This window comes from Colias eurytheme, chromosome 5, assembly GCF_061535395.1.
Source record: "Colias eurytheme isolate Ceu_HAF_F1 chromosome 5, ilColEury1 Martin Lab GWU primary, whole genome shotgun sequence".
NCBI lineage: Eukaryota > Metazoa > Arthropoda > Insecta > Lepidoptera > Pieridae > Colias > Colias eurytheme.
The window spans coordinates 8,583,172-8,606,188 of NC_142984.1; the positions used below are offsets into that span (position 1 = coordinate 8,583,172).

At 33.9% G+C, this 23,017-nt stretch overlaps 1 protein-coding gene across 4 annotated transcripts in view; it reads left to right on the forward strand.

Annotated features, from left to right (window-relative positions):
* Positions 1 to 279: 279 nt before the first annotated feature.
* The window catches only part of CASK (peripheral plasma membrane protein CASK), a 155,349-nt gene continuing 132,611 nt past the window's right edge, over positions 280 to 23,017 (forward strand). For 2 of the 4 annotated variants that reach the window (XM_090102047.1, XM_090102048.1), the window contains exons 1-10: positions 280 to 778; positions 1,187 to 1,299; positions 2,533 to 2,638; positions 2,770 to 2,847; positions 3,243 to 3,424; positions 6,141 to 6,316; positions 6,569 to 6,691; positions 8,323 to 8,497; positions 9,033 to 9,154; positions 9,538 to 9,729. In XM_090102047.1, coding sequence (XP_089958173.1) covers positions 720 to 778; positions 1,187 to 1,299; positions 2,533 to 2,638; positions 2,770 to 2,847; positions 3,243 to 3,424; positions 6,141 to 6,316; positions 6,569 to 6,691; positions 8,323 to 8,497; positions 9,033 to 9,154; positions 9,538 to 9,729 — 1,326 coding nt within the window. In that variant the 5' untranslated portion in view covers positions 280 to 719. Of the gene's footprint in view, positions 779 to 1,186; positions 1,300 to 2,532; positions 2,639 to 2,769; positions 2,848 to 3,242; positions 3,425 to 4,519; positions 4,589 to 6,140; positions 6,317 to 6,568; positions 6,692 to 8,322; positions 8,498 to 9,032; positions 9,155 to 9,537; positions 9,730 to 23,017 lie in introns of all 4 variants that reach the window. The other 2 variants (XM_090102045.1, XM_090102046.1) reach the window with 2 other exon arrangements.

The following is a 23,017-nucleotide window of genomic DNA, read 5'->3' on the forward strand; positions in this document are numbered from 1 at the left end:
AAATGACTCGAAATTTTGTGTCAGTATCTCCCGGTCTATTAGACAAAATCCTAAAAATTATTTATCAAATAATTTGACAACCAATTTGATAGTTGTCAAATAAAATTGCCATATGAAAATCTTTTATTTCGTAAATATAAATATGCCATCCATATGCCATCAGATTCTGGTAGACCTATACTTCTTATTTTCCCATTTTTCACTATGGCAATATTATTTTCAAAAGCAATTCGAGTGCGGATTATGGTAACAATTTCCTCGTGCGTTGCTAACTTCACACCAAAAATTTGCAATCGTAAATGTCAAAAGTAAATAGAAAATAGTGGAAATGAAAATTTAATAAATAATTGTATATTTCTATTAAATTATTCAGTTATCTACAAGTAGTAATAAAAACAAAATAATTTTCCTCTAATAATACACCAGTTCCATATTTGTGAAGTGTTCGATTTTTAAAAAAGAAGCGAAAGGTCGTATTTTTTCAACTGTAAAGTATTTATCTAATTTTCGAATATTTACTGATTTTCTTATTAATTATTACTATACAACTTTTCTCATTAAATATCAGTTTGTGTTCAAATAGTTATTAATGTCCTCGTAAGTTTGAATCCTTGAAATACGTCCCTGGGCGTAACCTTCTCGTTTTCGGGTTGAAGGCTGTGCGAAAATGATATTTTTTAATCCTTACTGAAACGTAGTGTATAAATAATTGGTGAAAAATGGCTGAAGAGGAAGTTCTTTTCGATGATGTGTACGAACTTTGTGAAATTATTGGAAAGTAAGTAAAAAATGAATATAATTTACGTCTAATAAGATTTTCGGCTCCTGTAGTATATTTCTAAATAGTTTATTTAAAAATGCATAATTCAACATTTATGTAATTTTCTAAATAATAAATTCGTATTGTATAATATTTTTAATGTGTTTGATAGAATTCTCATAACATAATAATATTGTAAGTATCACTTTTTTATGTACAATACACAACTAACTAAAATTTAATAAAGACAATAACTAGCTATGTATCTTCATACCTTTAATACTTATTTATTTCTATTTATCAATTAAAACTAACTGATACAGAGCATTAATTTCTTAATTAAATATTGTACAAAAGATAAACATTTATTTATTAATGTAATATAATATTATTGACAGAATTAATTAACACAATTTTGTATTGCAGAGGACCGTTTAGTCTTGTTCGACGCTGTGTTCACCGGCAGACTGGTCAACAGTTTGCGGTGAAGATTGTTGATGTAGCACGGTTCACAGCAAGCCCTGGATTGAGTACTGCTGGTAAGTTGATGAAAATATTTCTGAGAGATAAACTTACTTTTAATAAGTAAGTTTTGATACAATTATTTAGTTTCTGACATATAATATCCATGAATTGGTAAACATGTTATGGATGTATCCTATCTGTATGTAATAGTTAAGTATTAATTGAATATTCTATTAAGGAAATCATTAAATGATATTACACTTCCATTTCAAAATTATTTGGGTTGTTATATTGGAGGTTATTCTCTACTATTTTACTTGTATAGTACAAAATACAATTCCTTTGAAAATGGGACATTGTAGTATGTTGTATTCTGTAACCTAAACTGTTACTTGATATTATAAAATCAATTTCACAAATTAATATAAAAATAAAAATTAGCCAACCCAAACTTGACTAATTTGCCTTAATTTTATGTACCAGCGTTTTGACCCGGCTTCCCCGTGGTACATGTTTATGTTTTATCTCTCTATGAACCATCCTCATACTTCTAAGAATATCATAAAAAAAGAATAAACGAAATTGGTTCAGCCATTTTGAGTTATGCCCTTAACAACACATTTTGCGATTCATTTTCATCTTCTCAACATAGCATAGATTGAATGAATAAGAAAAAAAGATGTGTGCCACTCGGGGACTGCCGCAGTAAAGCTATTGCATAGCATGCCTTCAAGCCACACCTCCGAGCCCGTCGGAGTGGGGAGCGTGAGGTTTTTTCGTTACGGAATTTCTCGATTCGGTCCCCGCGCTCAAGGCCCGCGATAGAAGCTATGCAATAGCTGAATATTTTTGAAATCATCTTCATGTTTATTTGATTAGGTTTATTCAACCTTGTATTCCTTGATTGAATATAGGTCCTACTCATGAGAAACTTATATACTAAACAGATTATGTTGTAATCATATTAGACAAGAGTTGAGTTAATACTTTTACTTTCAAACATGAATGTCCATGTTATATTTACCAATATTCTTTTTTAAAGCTACAATATAGTTGAACTATATGAAAGAATTATTTGTAGCATACATTTTTACACATTTCAGTCACATATTAATTAATTGAATATTTCTATATTTTAACAATATTATAATGGATAAAATAAGTTGTCTTTATAAATTGGCTCAACATTTAAAATTATTTGTTGGATTTTTTTTTTTAATAAATCCAAAGCAAATGCAAAGCAACATCTTAAATTGAACTTTCAGATAGTAATAAATAATGAAATAATTATTGTAATTCAATTTCAGATTTGAAACGTGAAGCTACAATATGTCACATGCTAAAGCATCCTCATATTGTGGAGCTGTTAGAGACCTACAGCTCAGAAGGCATGCTTTACATGGTCTTTGAATAGTAAGTAATATTCTATTCCTAAATCTACTTAAACATCTTGGAAACTCAAGTAATTTTACTTTTTTTTAATGTGATATATTGCATTTTTCGTATAATTTAGTAGGTACGTAATGTGTCTTTATATTTTTCAGTATGGACGGATCTGATCTTTGCTTTGAAGTTGTAAGAAGAGCAACCGCTGGTTTTGTGTACAGTGAAGCTGTGGCATGGTATGTTTATTTATTTATTTATTTATTTGTATTTGGGAAACAAACAATATAGTGTTTCTTAAAATTAAAAAACAAAATACTATACTTATATCAGCAAAGTTTCCACTGAAATTAAATTGTATTTGTAATACTGTTGTAATATTAGGAAATATTAATTTTGTGTGTCTATTAATTGATTTATCAAAGCAATTACCCATTTGTAAAAAATATTATCGCAATTATAAGAATAAATCTACAAAAAATTATTTCTTTTTATAATATTAGAGATATTATTTACACATCCAATAAAACTACACTTGCAACATACATTTTTACACATTGCGGTCACATATTTATGAATTGAATATTTCTTTACTTATCTTATGTCTTATTACTAAAACTCCCTATTATTTCAGCCACTACATGCGTCAAATACTAGAAGCGCTCCGCTACTGTCACGAAAATGACATAGTGCATAGAGACGTGCGGCCTCACTGTGTGCTCCTCGCTGGTAGAGATAACTGTGCTCCGGTTAAACTCGGGGGCTTTGGAGTGGCTGCCCAACTGCCTACGCCCACTGCTCATAGGGCTCCACCTGGTGAGTAAAATAGACTAAATGCAGTTGCATCAAAAAGTACCTGATAACTTATTTTTCTTAGGGCCGATTTTTCAATGCTTGGATAAAACTTATCCGTCCAATAAAGTATTACACAATAATATTAAAATGTCACGTTAACTGTCAAATACGGGCAATTAGAATACGTTTTTAAAATGGTAGTTTTATACATTATTCGACGAATAAGTTTTATCCATGCATTGAAAAATCGGCCCTTAATATTATGAGACTGAATAAACTTAAGCTATGCAGTGTTTTTTGGATGGCTTACTGTATAGGGTAAAGCCGCATGCAGTTTAACAAACATTTCGTGAATAGGGAAATGTATTTTCCAATAATAATTTAATAGATACAGATTTGATAGGTTGAATGTGGTCTAAATGTTTATAGAAAGACATTTGAGATAATATATGGACTTCGCTTTTTATGCGTGATTGTTGCAAAAGTTTAACATATATATGTTTATAAAACTTACCTTAAATAAAATAACTTTATAATAAACATACATTAATTTGGGGCTTGAGTTCCTGTTTTTAATTATTATTATTTATCTAGCATTACATACAGCTTACAATAGAAACAAAAATTCTGCAAATGCCATTGTTTGATACAGATGATCTTAATCATAATATGATAGGCATTAAAATTATGAAAACAATTGAACTTGTTGTTATATTGATAAGGCTTGTTAAACTTGTGTTAAACAAATTATGATAGTGAGTACAATGTTTATTTTACAATGCTGTCATAAAATTAGCTGTTTCTTATCTTGATATCATTGCAATTTTTGACATGGGCTTAATAATTTCTTTGTAATCATCACATCTGAAAATTGTTCCATTTAGAATCTTAGCAATTTTCAGTACTAAAATGATAAAATTGAGTTTTTTATTCATCCCTACTGATTATACAATATTAATATGCTTTTAACTCTCTTAAAATGTATCAAAATTGTGCAGTCTATGTAAATAAGTAGTGTTTATTCTAAATATCCATATAAAGAAAAGTATAAAAGGCCACTGAAGCCTTAATAAAAACATAATTGGATGGAGTCTGACCAAGCACTATGTTACACAGAGCTGGTGATGGACAATCGGCCCCTAGTGGGTCCCATGGGCCAAGCCTATCTCAAATCAGATGAGTATGGTAAGACAGGAGCAGACAATATTGTGCCCTAACTGCATGGACATTGTGTGCAAATTTCATTGGCACATGTAACACTTTCCAGATTTAATTAACGCCCTAATTAATCGAGTGGAGTTTGATTACTTTGGTTTGTAATGAATCTTTACTCATATGGAGTTAAAGTATACAGTATTAATGAGTATGTGAAATGATCTGTTAATATTGTAATACTTGAATATTACTTGCATTGCTGTGTTATGTTACTTACTATTAGAGATAATGGAATAAGAGAATATGTTTGTGATTAACGTAATATGAAGAAATGACTACAATAAGACATGTGCTGTTTAACTTGTGCATTAAAATAATTAATTAAATTTTAAATTTAAAATATTTTAAATATTACATAAAAATTGTAAAAACAGTGAAAATAACCCAGATAAGTATTTATTTACCAGAAATGGCTAGAAAAACTTCACTCCATTAATTGTGGTGGTTCAAATACCTGGTCTGGATTTGTGTCATTCATTTCATCAATGTCTAATATATCAGGCAGAGATACACCAGGCATTGGCACATTTTCATAGATACACTGATATATGTGTTCCTAAACCCTATTATCATAGTATTTTCGAACTCACATAGCCAATAGAAGCTTATAGAAGTTAGATAAAAAAAATCTAGTAAAAGCTTTATTGCTTTTTGCTAAAAATGAAGTTAAATTATATTGAAATAAACATTACTAGCAAGGTTCTCTAAGTAAGCATTTGATGATATATTTGAATGTATTTTCGAACGAAGTACTTAATGATTGAGAGGTTTTAAAATTATCCTCATTATTTTTATTTACATTCCTATTCAGCTTAATTGTGTTATTGTGAGTTCGAGCAAAATTATTTTTATTTTTTCAAAATTATTCGACACATCACCTTTGAAATATCGGTTAAATTGATAAATTAAACAAGAAATAAATCTTTTTCTTCTCTTCTAAAGTTAAAATTAAAATATCAATTGGCAAACCTAATATGTTTTAACAATTAATTCCGCATGCAGCTTGAAAACACGCTTAAAGTTTATTAAAATTGTAAAACCAAATTACTGCTACTGCTATTTCACATTCTAGATATTAAATCGATGAAATGATTTAATATAATTTAATGAACACCAAATAGGTCATACACTTTTAATTAAAATAGACAAAGCTAGTCGTAGGCTTATGAAACTACACGCAAATGTACAGGCTACTTAGAATAAAAAGTATGAATAGGTATAAAGTAGGAATTTTTATCTTTTTTACAAAGATTGCTAATATAAAATGCTATCTTGGTCAACATTAAAAGCTAAAATAGCAGAGCCATTTTATTATTTGCAAACTTTCTTCTCGTATTGTAATATGACAAAAATGAACCATACTTCTACAAAAATATTTAAAGAATCACTGATATTATTAATCACAATCACCCAAAACGGTTGACTAACATTTGTCTGTTCATTAACCCTGTCAATAAAACCTGTTCCATACAATTTTCAATAAAGAACCTTTTAACTTATATACCTTAATGTTTCGTCGAAGGTCGTATTGGAACACCACATTACATGGCACCAGAAGTGGTGTCGAGCCAGTTGTATGGCAAGCCGGTTGATGTATGGGCGGCTGGAATCCTGTTGCACGTGTTGCTAGTTGGCTATCTGCCGTTTACTGGCACAAGGGAGAGGCTGTTTGAAGCCATTTGTCGCGGGAGATTGCGGGTAGGTGGAGAAAATTGTTAAATGAATGTGTTATTATCACACAGTTCCGTGTTACGATTCTAATGAATGTTGTTCTAGAGTTCTTTATTAGTGCGTTTGAAGAGCTCTAAAGTGTTTAATTTTACGGATTTGGACCATTAATCTTTAATTTTAGTTGACTATTTACCAACTGAGCTTTTATCTAAAAATAATGTTGTTTTTATGTTGTTACGATTTCTTTTTACAGAAATTAACGTATCTTCTTATTTACAGTTTGATGCTCCTCTATGGGATGACATAAGCGATGCAGCCAAAGATCTCGTTCAGCGTATGTTGACAGTTGATCATACGCAACGAATCAACATACAAGAAGTTCTTAACCATCGATGGATAAGAGTAAGAATCAATACTTTTTCTTTTGAGGCATGTTTGTGTTAAATTATTTATTGATGATTACATCTTATATATAAAATTCTCGTGTCACAATGTTAGTCTGCATACTCCTCCGAAACGGGTGGACCGATTCTCATGAAATTTTCTGTGCATATCGGGTAAGTCTGAGAATCGGCCAACATCTATTTTTCATATGTACCACGGGCGAAGCCGGGGCGGACCGCTAGTACAGGTAAATTAGCTTGGAGAAATTTTTGCGTTTGTAGTAGTGTATGGTCAGCAAATAAAATAAAACATATATATAAGGGATTTTAAATTAAACTATATGTGTTTCTCCTCTGAAAAAGATGAGACTTTATTTTAATATTTGCACATTTAACATACATTGTTAATATAACTTTTACATTAACAATGTTACTAAAATGAAAAATTTACTAACCTGAAAAAGAAACGACATTTAAAGTTTAATTCTTTAGTTTGAGAAGTCAAAGGCTTGCCTCGACCATGTTTTAACACTGGAGCCATTTTGAATGAACAATATAAAGTTACAACACTTACACACAAATTAAACACTAGTTATGGCCCTGCCTTCATACAAAACTGCTGAATACGCCGTTCGCACGGGAATAGAATGTGGATGCGATTTCCCTTAGTTAGCATCCAAGCTTACGTCTTTATAATTATTAAACTGTATAAATTCATTCTTTAACTCCGGTCTGCATCGTGCAGACATGGGTGTAAAAGTCTCATTTTAGCTATTAAATGTAGTTTTTAAGTACATCTGAGTTTTCATTTGGGGCCTCCGGCTGCGGGACATGTAATTCACTTCAACAAATATTATAACAATAATAACAAATAATAACAACAATCAACAAATACAAAATTTATCAATTAAACTACGTACATAATAATTATAATTTTTGAATGAAATGTGTGCTTTCTAACGGTACCAAACGACTGCACGTGGCACCTGCGGACAGCGTAAACTGGTTTATTCTGGTTTTGTGCGTGTTTCCACTTTCCACTATCAAGTGACGATTTATTTATTTGTTTTGTTTCGTAATTATTATGGTCAAATATTAATTATGAAACAAATTATTATGGACACGATATTTTATTGTTTCACGGTAGTCGCCTTGTCGTTTGCTCAAGGACGTAAAATTGGATGATATATTTTTTTTTATAAAGTAAAAACCATTTTCTTTCAAATAAAAACTTGTTTTTATTGAAAACAAAAGTGTTGCTAGGAATAAGTATAAAATTAAATAGTAATGTTAGGATATCGAAACATTTTTGTATAGGCCAGAACGATATAGTGGAAACGCGCTCTAAGATCTGAGTAATATACACACCACTACATATGCAAAAATTTCTCCAAGCTAATTTACCTGTAGTTACTATAAAATTTGAATTAAATTGTGAATTGCTATTAATAATATTTGATAGAGTTTTTAAATGACCTCTAGTTATTGTGCTGACCTAATTTTATTAGGCAAGGTAATAAATAGGACCTTATATTATTAGCAATCTTAGGAAATATTTTGCAACTTTGTTTAGCTCATTTACATTAGCATTTACAAATTACTTCCTTCACTTTTCTTAAAGTTCTTTAATTTGACCTAAATAATCACCAGGATCGCGACAAGCAGAACCGGATCCACTTAGCGGGAACCGTGGAAGAGTTAAAGAAGTTCAACAGCCGTCGGCGTCTCCGAGCTGCTACCCTTGCTGCTGCGTCTGTGGAAGATGAGGAGGAGGAGGAACAACCGACCAGGAAACAGGCGCTGCTGGAAGAGGCTAATGCTGCAGGTTGGTAGAAAGTGTTGTATTAGTTGGCTGAATATGAAAAAGAGGAGGAGTCTGCTAAGAGTAAGGGCGGCCCTACACGGACCGCTTCAAGCAGTTGAGACCGACGGCTTAAAGCCGCGACCGCGTGGTGAACTATGGACATTCATTAGCTGCCGTACACGGACTGCTCGAGCCGTCGCGACCACTTCAAGCCGTCAACTGCATGGTTTGTAGCGACAGCTCGACCGACCGCTCGAACAGTCCGTGTGCGTCGCTCAGCCGTTGAAGGCAAATTCCGGAAGTTTGTTGGCGAGAATTTTTTTTATATATTTTTTGTTGCCACCAATATCACCTATTAGATCTGGGTAACTTAACAACATAATTCTTTGAATCATGGTAAATACATTTTACATTGCAGTCTACACGCATTATTGTAGCGGTCGACACTTTGGAAGAAATATCGTTGATGATGAAATTTAATCAATTTTAGATTGTCACTTTATAATTTTGTGTGTGTAGTACTCGTAGAATTATTCATGTATATAATTTGTTGTAGCGGTGAATCTGATAGTCGAATCTCTGGACGATGTTGCCGTGTTGCAAGATGGACCGATTTTCATGGACCCAGATTTGTTCCATACTGTTCTTGATGATCTGCAGCTTCGCGCTTTATTGGAGGTAATTACATTTATTTAGGTATTTAATTACATTATATAGGTAATTACAATTACGTGGTGCCCTCTCTAGTAATAATACCTCAATGTCTAAGATGGTACGCGCTTTCCTAGTAGGTACAAGGTGCGTCATGTAAAAAGAACGCTGGATGAAAGTGATGGGGTGTGTTTTGGCATGTATCGAGTTTAGCACGAAAGTTATTTGCTGCTTATTTTATTTTTGAAGTAGGCTCTCGAGTCCTGGCTTCGCAACTACATATTTGTTATTCCTATACCACCTCATAACACCAAATAGACCAATAAATCGCCAATGCGCAGCTTAACCGTCAGCGTTCTTTTTACATGACGCGACCTATACCGGTTCATCCTTCGCTTATTTGTCCGTAGGTGTATGACCGCATCGCGTGCACGGTGGTGGTGACGAGCGGGCGCGCGCCGGCCGCGGAGGGGCGGGCCCGCGCGCGCGCCGCGCTGGACGCCGCACGGGCCCGCAGCGCGCCCGCGCCCGCCGGCACCGCGCCCGCCACCGCCGCCGCGATACACGAGCTGCGCCGCGTGCTCGCCGCGCCGCACGTCAAGGTGAGTGAGTGTGGCGTACGTGCTATGTACTGCAATCAATGGTATTTTATATGGTTAATTTGATAGGTTACCATAATTTGATAGGTTACCAAAATAACATTCGATCTACAAAATCGGTATACTAATTTTATTAGGTTCACCACATAAAAAAACAATAATCAATACAAAACTATAAAACGAAAATAAGCACAAAATAATGTACACACGATTAAAAATGAAAGTGCGATTTTTACTCGTAAACAAAAAAAAAAAGAAAAAACTGGAATAATTTAGCTAATAATTCACATTGCAATGTGTAACTAGCACAAAAAAAATATCTATGCCTTATTCCAATATCATTGGCTCCGCTTGAAAAAACCGCTGGCACGCTCATACTTCTACCGATCTACACAGACAGGCGTTACGCTGCATGTTAAGGTTTGTGCCAGTGCCGCCGTTTAATATACTAATGGTATAATGCCGCCTTCACATACGATCTGCGTGCTGGACGCGCCGTACGTCAAGCTAATGCCGCCGCTCGTCCAGTTAGTGCCGCCGCTCGTTGAGCTCGTGCCGCCGTTCGACGAGATCGGTTTGCTGTGTAATGCCGCCGTTATACGTGCTGCGCCGCGTTGGAAGATACTGTGTATTTGAAAGTTATTAATAGTGCCGCCGCTCAGCGTGCAGTATAGTGCCGCTACCATACGCGCTCCGTTGCGTTTTTTAAAGATAAAGGTGAACGATGTAATGCTTCAGTCAAACACGCTATTACGAATTTTACTACCGTACTTTAAGTTTAAACTAACTATAGAGGCCTCTGAACAATATTAGAGTATTGCCACCGTTATTCACGTAATATAAAAAGTTAAATGCTTGCCAATGTGATTTATGTACCGCTTAGTTTTATATTACGTTAATAATAAACAATTATTAAAACGTTTGTCGTGATGTCCTGTGATGGAATAATATACGCGAGACTGGAAAAAATTCAATTTTCAAAAGTACTGTAAAACGCCATCTTGTATGAATTTTAGGAACAATTTCTGGAAACATCAACTATTTTAAAGTTGTGTTGTTTTGGTCCGTATTCACTAGAGGGCGTATAAATATAATATACTCTTTGGCTGGCGTTATATTTTTTTTGTATCGCAGTTATTTTTCTGCAATAACTTGTTCATAACAGGCATTCAACAATGAAACTCTATAATAAAAGATAACCTTCCTACAATAAACTATAATTGATTCTTTAAAAATGGTTTACTTTTTTTTAGAGATATTTATTCTGCTTGATAAATATATTTATCTACCTTATGTTATAAATTAAAAATCTCCATAAGTCTATCTAACGTAAATAAATTAAAATATTCTTTTAAATACCACACGCCATTGTGCTAAAAATAAACAATGTACATGAGAATAATCAGGATTTTTTCGCAATCAAAAGATAACATTAATTATAACATTATATTCCATAACGACACCATAACAAAACAAATGACATTATTTTGATAACCAACGTTTACATTTGCCCTTATAAGTTATAACCTTAATCCCCACAATAATGTCTCTATTACAAAACAAATTACTCGTACATTTTGTATACGTCACCTTATAACCTAACTCCTAACTAACATAAATTCCGTCTAAATGTAGGTATTTCCCGCTAGGTGTATAAAATATTTGAACGCACGGTACGTACGCGTGTACGTACATGTCAGACGAATTCGCACGTAGCCCATACATTTCACTGGTGTGAGTTATGTGACACTAGTTGAAATTAAGATCTAAAGCTGCGGAAATAATATTGTGTAGGCTGATAAAATATAGTGTGTGGAGTAGGGATGAGAGTTGGATTTTGGGAAGTGGTTTTTTTCATAATGTTAAGATGTATTACGTATGAAATAATAGAATATATAATTTCTTAAATTTATAAAAACTACCTAATTGACAATAATTTACAATATAACTTATATCGTAAGATTTAATACCACTGTGCAATTTATTAAAAAAGACTATATTCTATACAACGTCATCGACATATCTATTCATACTTTCGAAATATGCTCGCAGGTCTGCTGACAAACGTATTATGTTTTTGAAGTGAAAACTTCTTTAGCGGCGTTGAGCACTTTTTCTGTAATGGGTATAAAATCTTAAACTCGCGTCAGGACACGTGACCTGATCGAAAAAGCGTAAGACGGATGGAGAGTAGACAGCTATCCCCTCTCTACTACGCGCGTTTTCACTTCTGCCGGCACTCCCGGAGTGCAACCCGTCTTTTTTGTGTCATAAAAGTATACATCTGGACCACTTGTAAAATCTATTAATAAAACAAAGACATACTAATCATCTAATCGCCCGTAACGCGTATTCAAACACCAGATTTTAGAACCGACACAACCTGGATCACATTTTACATTAAACGTTGACTTTAAATAATAACGTTGTTATTAATGAGCGCCAGTCGTTGCTACGTCATAATTTATCCCGCTAAGTTCGGAAAGTGTCAACCCTCTTTAATTTAAGGGCCAGCGGGAGGTGTTTTGGATATTCGTCTTTTATTATGTGTCGGGAACAGTATGACTCTGTTATTCGCTTGTTATTGCTTGTTATTATCGTCATTGAGTGAGAGCGAACTAGCGACTCTTGTTCTGTTTAATTACTGCGCAAAATGGAAATTTCTACGGTTTAGAAAAGGCTCTGCTATGTCTGATTGGAATTTGGAAGTTGAATTTGTTACCGTTTTTCAAAGACTTATATCTCTATACATCTAGATGATTTCACTGACTACATTTCATGTGCTTTTGTGTAATTTTCGGCATTTCACGTGATTCTGAAACAGATGTCAATACTCATATCAGTTGATTATTCGTTCCCATCGTATTACATTCACAGCTCATACACGTAACACGATCCACTCATATCGAGTGCACATCCACAATTGCATACCGTTTTACGCTCAAAACTAACGGCCAACTACGCTCAACTTGATCAATGTCCGCGTAAGAGACGTACAAATGCGAAGCGTCGCACGATGCACCATTGAATGCGTCACATTGCAGCTACGTTCAGACGTATTACCTGCGGTGGGACTGCTTGTTCCAATTGCTGGGACGTTTCGAGAATGTTCTAGATTGAGTTAGATTGGGGAGCCACGTTTAAAAATAATATTTAATCGGAAGGGTCTTTATCACTTTTTTGTAAGTGATGAAAATTGAACCACAACAATACGTATTTTCATTATTTAAGCGATAATAAATAACCTATTGATGCTTCAAACAGTTCTTTAAATTTTTATGTGTAGGCATGTTCGCCTACGCATTTTTGTTGAGGCACTTAATCATATTGCGATACTGGTCTATATTATTGGCTCTCATTTCATACATACTGCAACGAAATCGATTTAATACCTACCCACATTTATAGATTATGCCAAAATGTTCTAAAGTTTCGGATGATTTTTTTATATAACTTTTGCCCTATCAACTTTTCTCTCAAGTCTATTAATACCTTTTTCCTCGTCTTTCCATTATTCGTACCATATTTTCAATCGCGTCACTTTCGCAATTCGTAATTGTTTACCTGTTCTGATAATAGCATGCAATTTCATAACAGCATTTCCCAATTCCCATTTCGACACGAGCAAATAATTGATATATTATATCTCGTGTTGCAAATCCTTGTTATAACTTCACCTCGGTACCAAGTTGGCAGACGGTCTTATTACCAGATGTTATTAGATGTTCCCCGCGTCTCCTCGCGACTTGGGATTCGGTGCATTTTACAACTGGCTAGAGGGATTAAGTCACGTAACTGAATACTGGGATCTGTTCTTGAAGATATAATTTTTGTATGTCGCTGACAATTAAATATTATTCAAGCTCTTGTTAAACATGAAGTTAAGTCGGTTTGAGTAAGTATTTGGTAGGAATTTATCCGCGAAATAATCGAAAAACTACTCAAAAAACACTAGGTATACGATCGGTCATAAATAATTTTTAATCCACTCTAGAAGTGTCATACAATATTAAATTAATTAAAATAAACACACCAATCAATAAATTATAACCGACGATGACGTATCTAGGCCGGTATAGAAAATAAAACCGTTGTATAAAAATAAACGGAACCAGTGAAGCGAAGTGTAAATTTCTTTCTCCGTAATTTAAAATGCAATTCCATCAAAAAGTTGCAGAACAAAGTGTGATGCAGCTTTCATTAAGTGAAACCGTTTTAGGATCGGTTTTGTAGAGATTACGTTAAGAGTATTAAGTAGGTAACAAATAATATCATCATCATCATCATCATTTCCAGCCTTTCAGGACGTCCACTGCAGGACATAGGCCTCCCCCAAAGATTTCCAAAACGACCGAACACCAGCGGCCTGAATCCAGCGGCTCCCCGCCACTTTGATCAGGTCGTCTGTCCATCGCGTTGTAGGCAGTCCCACACTGCGACGTCCTGTACGTGGTCGCCACTCAAGAACCTTTTTGCCCCAACGGCCATCGGTTCTGCGGGCTATATGCCCAGCCCAGCGCCACTTCAACTTACTAATACGGTGGGCTATGACAGTGACTTTAGTTCTTTTGCGGATCTCCTCATTTCTGATTCGATCACGCAAAGAAACCCCGAGCATAGCCCGTTCCATAGCTCGTTGAGCGACGCGAAGCTTTTGCACCATGCCCGCGGTTAGCGACCACGTCTCAGATCCATAAGTCAACACAAATAATATAGTCATGGAGTAATATCTTTTTCCGACCCCAAAGTGATAGACATACATCTGAAGTTATGACAGGTTTTGTTGAATACTTTAGCATTGCAATGTTATTTTTTTGACTGACACGAGTTGTTAGGAGTTAGAGCTGATGCTTAAAAATAAATATATACCATTATGCAAACAAAAGCAAAACAATAACGGATTTTGCTTTATTAATAAATTTAGTAGGTACCTTAATCAATCTTGCATCATATTACATCAAAAACTTTGTCTATTCTCGTCAGTGTGTACCCAGCAACTATTGTATCATGTCCACAGCCTCGTCAAAGGAAAGCGCAACACAGACGTAACGCCCTTAGATTTGGCCCAAAGGCTTTCACCATGTGGACACTGCTCAAATATTTGCTCGTAGTATTACTCGGATGAAGCATTTTATTCTGTATGTAACTTGTCGTCAACGGCTTCAATTTGTTACTTTATTAGAAGTAAGCTGTATGCTTTATCACTAGAACAATAAGGAACACGTTCATTCACAAATACGACCGCTTTCAAATGTTATTTTAATTCTGAATATCAATGTTTGCTTGCAGTTAAGACATTCAAAGTTTAACGTTCTTAATGTTGCTCATTATAAAGTTATACAACTGCATTTAAACCCACGATTTCCTGAACTTTAACCGGAGGTAATTATGACGCACAAAAGAGAAGCGCTAATTTAAGTGTCTAATATTTATTCTCGCGCCCCTAGGTCCTTTATGCACACAAGCTCTACAAAAACGAAAACTTATATTTCATTTCGGAACGCGCAGTGCTTGTCACATTCGTTGGAGTGTGGAATATTCAAGAGATAGGATAAAAACTTTAGCAAATGTCACATGCCGCGAATTCGTCGAGTACATTCGTGAAAAATGGATACAGTGTCGGTGAGAGCTTGGTTTTAGAGAGACAACTGTTACTTACCTACCGCGCTAGGTGTATATTGTTACAGCTTTCTTTTATAATGGATAGATACAGAAACGACGTGCTATTGAATGGTTAGGTTTTAATTGAGACACATAAATAATTGAAATATTGAAATTAATCTTTACGTTTCATCAGTCTCACTTTTTATTAATATACTCTCTCCGTTTATAATACGTACAGTTATATTGTTAAATGCTACGTGGGCAAATTCACATAAGAAACTTCCGCCTACGCGCAATCGCCTATGAGCCTACCACCTACACATTTTTTATATATTATTTTAACCATTTCCATTGGGAACATTTCATTAATTGTAAATAAATGTGGCCTTTATTATCATGGTGCATAAAATGTATATTTAGCTGATGATATCACATCACAAGCTGCTACTTTGTGCTGTATTTTCATTTCCGCTTCGCGTTGGTGTGGCAATTCAATCTGGGACATATTCACGGTTGCAATGATCCCTTTTATTAGGTCTCCAAAGACCACAACATACGCCAGCTCCCAAATTACCATTGCAAATTTTTAATTGCCTCTTGCGCTAACCAAGCCCGCTGATTAATTTAAAACTCGCTTGAAATTCGTCGGGCCAGCAATGCCACCGTTATTTTTCCCAACCTCTGATAGGGATTTTTTTGCGGAATTAGCGCATAATCCTGAACGCGTCCACTCATTAATCAGACTAATGACTACCAACCGACCGTGCGGTTTTGAGCGTGTGCCGATCTGAGATACGAGGGTGCGAGGTGGAACTTTTAAATATAAACATTCGGTGATGCTCTTTTCAGATTCGCCGATGTGTGTGACCTAAATGACCTCGATTTAATCATGTATTAAGCTTTTAGTTAGGTCGAATTGTATCCATAGTTGTTGTAATATACTGTGTGATACTCATATATGATTATAACTCATCTTTTGTCATTTTAGTCTATTATCATATCGTGTTAGGTCATTGATTTATTAGCTACAAGTCGTGATTGTCACTAGTGGACAATAGGTAGATGATTTTGACTGCAATCGACTGCCCCAGGCGAATCTAGTTAAATTGGATCGCTTTGAATTGCATTGTTTGTAAAGTGCATGATCAATTAGAATATTGCAGGACTATTTCGCTGGGATTAATTTGAGGAGTGTTTTTGTCAAATGCAATACGAAGTATATTAAAATGTTGTCAGTATTTCAGCCATATTATTATATCCATAAATGAATCCAAAAAATAACAGTCGTTATAATGAATACATGTACATACAATTAACAAACATTGGGGTTGAAAATTGTTGCTGCCGGTCCCAACTCCTAACATTTTGTGATAAATCCTTGTTATACGGACATTTTGTATTTTTCGAAGGATATGAAAATTTCATGTTTCATTCAGTCGTGTCAGGTAGGCGAAACAAATGATGAACATCTGCTGCCGAAAAGCGTGCCTCAAAAATAGAAAATTATAAAGGGTCAAGCGTTTCATTTTTGACGGTATACAATGTTTCGTATGCACTGAAAGTTTAAAACATGACACACAGCAAATGAATGCAATCTGGATGTTGGAATGCTTTTGCATGTTTGTAAAGGTTTGATTTTACACAATGTTATAGCTACATGTCCATTTCATTAAGATACAATAATTAAGTTACAGTTAGGACCCCACTCTTGGTATGTCCATATTATGATGGTACATAGATAAATAGAAAACATTCGTATTAAATAAATATAATAATATCAATCGCGCTATGTCCAGGAAAATTAAAAAAAATTCAGTATTTAATTTACTTCCGAGAAATTCATATATCCTCTGAAACGAATAAAGAAAAACTTTGATTCGAAGGGTTCATGAGAACATCAATATGTTTGAGCAGTTGGTAGACGGTCGAAACTTCTGCAAACCGGATTAAAATATATACAAATGTATACATAGCGATGAAATTATATATAATTCAAGTGAAAAGAAAGTATCCACGACAAAAGGTTTCAAAGTGAAAACTCGAAAGAAAAGGGGCAAAGAAACCCAGTTCGAAACAAAATGTAGAACTTCATGAAGAGACTGTTAAAACTGAAACTTGATTCGAGTCTGGTAATATTGTAACAGGAGACAGAGTAAATATAATTAGAGCTCACTAACCGAACAATATGGGCCACGTCTCAGTTAATTCAATTTTAAAGTTACCGCGTGGTTAGTCAGTAACTGTCTTAGCCGGATACGCCCAACTATTCATTCGGTTGTTGATCAATATTTACATTTATTATATGATTGAACATATTAAATAATTGTAGTAAATTTAAATCTGCTACGCAACCTTCATTTGTCCGAATAATATTGTTAAAATTTTAATTGGAAACAAAGTCACGTGGAAGTTTTTCATCATAATTAACGAGTTATTTTTGTTCATAATATGAAACGATACATAATTGGCGAGAAATTGATATCAAAATGTTTTTACTATTAACATTTCTATGTTTTTCTATGGAATAATACTCTCTCTCGTTTGATAAAGTAGATGTAGTTAATATTGCCTTTTTTATGTTTTTCACAAAAAAAAATACTCAAGTACAATGACCTAATATCTGATAATGATAGCATTATGTTGATGTTGACGGTAAATAAATAGACGCAATGATTATTTTCACATGAAAGCTAAAATTATTGTTTATCCACCAATACGATGAATCATAACACTTGTCCCTCGGGTTTACAAGTTTCAAAGTGTGTCAAACTATCATGTTTTGAATTAGAGCTAAAATTAGGTCATAATTTATGGTTTGTTAAACTAATTACTGTGCACTGTCATGTACATATTATAATACATGATAAGGAAATTATATTATGTAGTAATAGAATTTGAGATAAAAACCAATCAACGAAATTTAACTTAAAAGAAACTTCCGTAGCGAAACTGATAATGAATTTCCTTTTTGACTAAGGTAATATGGATAGTATCAAAATCGTTTCAATCCACATTTCAAGCTGTATTTTGGAGACCTGAGTTATAAGTTTAAAAAAGTATGAAAAATTGTATTACCTACGATTAATTATTAGATATAAAAGATGATTCAACCATCGTTATGACTAATACTTTAGCCAGTTCAGTTCATATTACTGTTAGTTTTCACGACATAAAACACATGATCCAATTGGCAGTATGCTCGAGCGATTCAAATGTGCGACCTATTGACTTACGAAATTTCACTTGTGCAATTCCAGACAGCAGAATTTCAGTTGAATGTAATAAAGTTTGTGGGTCACGGCAGTTTTTAGTTTTCATGTAATACATTGAAGGGGAAATGGATATTATTTTTCCACTCTTTATGCGGCGTTGGGTCATCCAGATTTGTTCGCCAAATACCCGGTAAACGAGTGATTTTATTTGGACTCTTGCCAGTTAATATAATGATACAAAAGTGAAACTTAATTCAATAAGCTGCGGTGTTTGAATAAAAAAGCCCATCTGTCAAAACGAAGATAATACATTAGGAAATGTTATTTATAGGCAGGTCTTTGATGTAATAAATTTCCTCGTTTTCTGTGACGATTTTTTTTTATATTTCGTTATGTTGATTCAAAAGTCAGCTGAAAATTTCAATTATTATTTATACAAAGAATCTGGCTTTTTAACTAAAGCACGTAATTGACCAATTGTGTAACCGCTTTAATTTTCATAAAATAATACGCCATTAGTATTCGTAATCGTAAATTGTTTTGTACAGCTATTACAAAATCTGAATATTTGTTTACCAGTAATTAAGGGTGAGTTTAATTATACGGCAATGTTTTATGTTACTCTGCAAAAACTAGGCGGTACGTGCGCGCGTATTTCACGTCCGCTCTAGAATTCTGAAAGCTAATTAGATTTTTCTCAAAAACTCGCTGGGGTTACGTAACGTTTGTAATGGATAGCAATATGATATAACACTCAAATGATATGGTTAATTTATCAATACGAGTACTTGGTCATTTAGAACGCAGTATTATGCAGCCTTTTCAACGCAAGTTGTGTTGGCACACATATTAGTCGCGCTCTCCGCGAAGATTGTATTATTTCTAATTTGGATGGAATCCAAAACCTTGTTATAATGCAAGGGAATAGTTGGAAAGCGATATATGTTAGGCTCTGACCAGCTTTTACGATGTAACCTTTATAAGGTACGAAAATGTCAGTGTGTAGAAAACCTGAATTGTTACAAATCGTAACTTATTTTCCACTCATGATGTAGCATTTATTTCAGTCGGTTCTGCACTTGTGTCTGGACCGGGATAATGTCCGCAAATATAAGTACTATCATTTTTAAATGTCTGCCGTTCTTACCCGGATTTCAAGATTAACGCCCGACTGAAATATACCTGCACACTGAAGCCTTTAAGCATTTTTACATAACGCTTCTCAACCTTTTTTTTTCATTTACTATTATATTGTAGAAAAGTAATTTATTTTTTCTATAATGTCTTAATTTATGCGTGTCTTATTCTCAGTGCGTTGATAATTTAAGCCTGCAGATTTTTTCTAATTTTTAGTATCAGTTTTTATAATTTCGCCATTATCACTTATTCAATTATGTGTATCAGCGCATTGCGGTCGAATCTGTGCGTTATGTATAGGAAATTCGTATAAATTGCAACACCTCGATTCCCGCTCAGTAAGTTTGACGCACATGAAGCTTAAGAGCAAATCGAACGGAAAACTTCCAGGCGTTTGGAAGAACTGAAATGTTCGCTATATTGTAAAGCGTGGAAGCAATGCACTGGTGTATTGCAGCCGTTTTCAAACGCTCGCTATAGCGGAGGATTTGTTACTTGTTAAACTTGATACGCGGATATAAGGATACAATTCGCTATTTTAAACGAATGATCGTTATATAAAATGTATTTATAAGTGGATAAAGACCTTTGAACTACCATTTGCTTTTTTTCTTTACGGGAATAGGCAGCTGTAAGAGCCTTCGTTTTTGTAAGATTGTATAAGGAAATAAAGTCCCGCGATTGTGCAGTATTTTACAAGGTAAAATTATCTACGAAGCATACGCATCTGTACACCAATTTATTATAATGAACGCCTGTGCGCCAGCGGTTTCAACCGCTCATATTTTACAAGTCTAGATATACCGTAGATATCGCGCAAAAGCACCATGAGATCGTCTGTGGCCTTGTGCCAGAAGTTGCGCAACACTCTCATATCCTTACGTTTTATTCGTGTTTACCGAAAACATCGATATTGCTGAACTTATTACAACGTGTAAGGTCAACAAATAACTGCAGTGTGTGGTAGTGTCATTTCTGTGAAACGCATTTCTTGTATTCGGTGCAAAATCTGTTCATTTTACAGTAAGAAAACGCTCTTTATTGATTCATTGAGCATTTATATAGCCTTGGAAAGACCATGTTTGTATTCGGTAAAACGCTACGTTATAAACGATTTTAGTACGTCATACTTAAACCTCGTAAAGTCGCGCAAAATAATTTATTCCATATTTTAGCCTCTTATATTCTAATAAAAAGTTGAGACATAAAGCTCCTGAGACACAATAATTTTTAAGGTTTACTTCACTTTTATTAATACTGGCTGTAAACGGCTGGAGACGAAGTAGTTCAATGTACAATTTATTTGATGTTCAGATAGAAATAAGATTACCGTAGTACGTGATTCGCTTACCGGAGTTTTTGTATTTTGCTTACATTTTTTTATAGAATACAGTTCATATTTACCTTGCGTTCTCTATCTGAATTACTTATATGTTTTTCTTTGAATTATTGTAAACAGATATATTTATAAACACAGTTGTTATGCCAATTTCTGTGTTTATAAACATAATCTGTTATAATAACTACCTCTGAAGTGATAAGGCCGCCCCGTTACACATATTAAAGCTGTAACTATGAGATTTAGTATTTACTTTTAAATTTTATAAAAATAATATGTGTAATAATAAAGTGTTTAGTAAATAATATTGTTTTCTATTTTCTATTTCTATTTTCTAATAATAAATAATATGATTTGCACGTAACCTTTAAAACATCGAGATTAACTGGACTATTTTATTATTTACAATGTTTATGAAATAACAAACAAATTATTTGACATGTTACATAACTTTGATTCCGCGATTCGCATTTTGAATAAAGTGCAGCAGTTAAGAAACTTGTAAAATACAATACTCGTTAAACCATACACATAACCATACATATACATTTATTATAGAGTAGAGACATAGTGCAAGTTGTTAGCGTAGCACACATGCCACGAGTTTCACTTGAAAATGACAAAAGCCGTGTATAAATCATAGCTATAAAGCCGATAGCATTGTTGAGATAATGCTCAGGTGCTAGTACCTACTAATTGTTATGGCGCTGAATTATGCAAATGACAAACCTATTTACCATCGAAATGCCTATTTAATCATGTATAGATGGGATATAGATAAGGTAACTTGTTATTCGCGTCGTAGTACAAGATATAAAAAATATACCGGCCGAATTGATAACCTCCTCCTTTTTTTTCAAGTCGGTTAAAAATAATGCGTATTGAAATGTATTTGGTTGTATTCCAGTCGTATTATATTCAACTTCAATTTTAAATCAACATTTTCTAATACCTATTGACAATCACCCGATTGCAGGAAGTGATTTCTCGTGTCGAAAGCTCCTTGTATGTACCTGTAAAATGCCACGTTTACGACCAAATTGGCTCACGTGCCTTATAACATTATTAGGTTATACAGGATACACAACGCTCCTTTCCCTTTGATAGAGGATTATGGACACATGAAGCAAATAGGGGATCCCGATATTGATTTCATAATACCCCTACCGCTACTCCTGCCCTCAAAGGTTGATAGGTTCAAAGGCATAGCGTTGTTAAGAAATGAAAAGCAGTCGATATTACCTACCTATTTTTACAATGTATACAAAGTCAGGAATCGAAAGGTGCTTAGGCGGGTTTTCTTTGGATAACGGTAGCTAAAAGGATTTGCATTTGCATATTCTTGTGTGGTAGTATGTGAAAGAATCAATATCTAAAGTCGTATGAATTATTTACGTGTTGTTTTTAATCGACTTTATGAATAATTGCTTTATTTGTACATAATCATAACGAATACACGTCAAAGTGCTAATTTACATACAACTCAGACTAATATGATTAACCAATACCCATACTAATATGATACAGTAGCTATCTCTAATTATTATTGATGCTGAAGTAAAGCAATCCATTAGTTAGCATTATCGAATGAAAAAAGTATAATAAAACTAACGACATAATTATTATAAGACCTACTTATCTAAGACTTAGTCTACACTGGATAGTTTGTAGTATTAAATGAACCTTTGCACCATGAAATTAGGTCAGAAAGAATATTAATATCTTTAAATGGCAATAGATAACCTCGTTCGTAATTGAATTATTAAATTTATTATTTGTTCCTTATAGAAGCTACTAATGACAATTTATATTAATTAGATGACTGTGAGAGTTGAAAATTTTTTTCTTTTATTTACGAAAAACTGTAATAAGTTTTATCTACGTGCTTACAAAAATTGTGTCGACAAATATTTTTGAAATAAAAAACTGTTTAATCCAACCTACCCTTTTATGCTTCCAGCGAAAACAGAGTTGTTATGGTAGCAATTAGAACATGCAA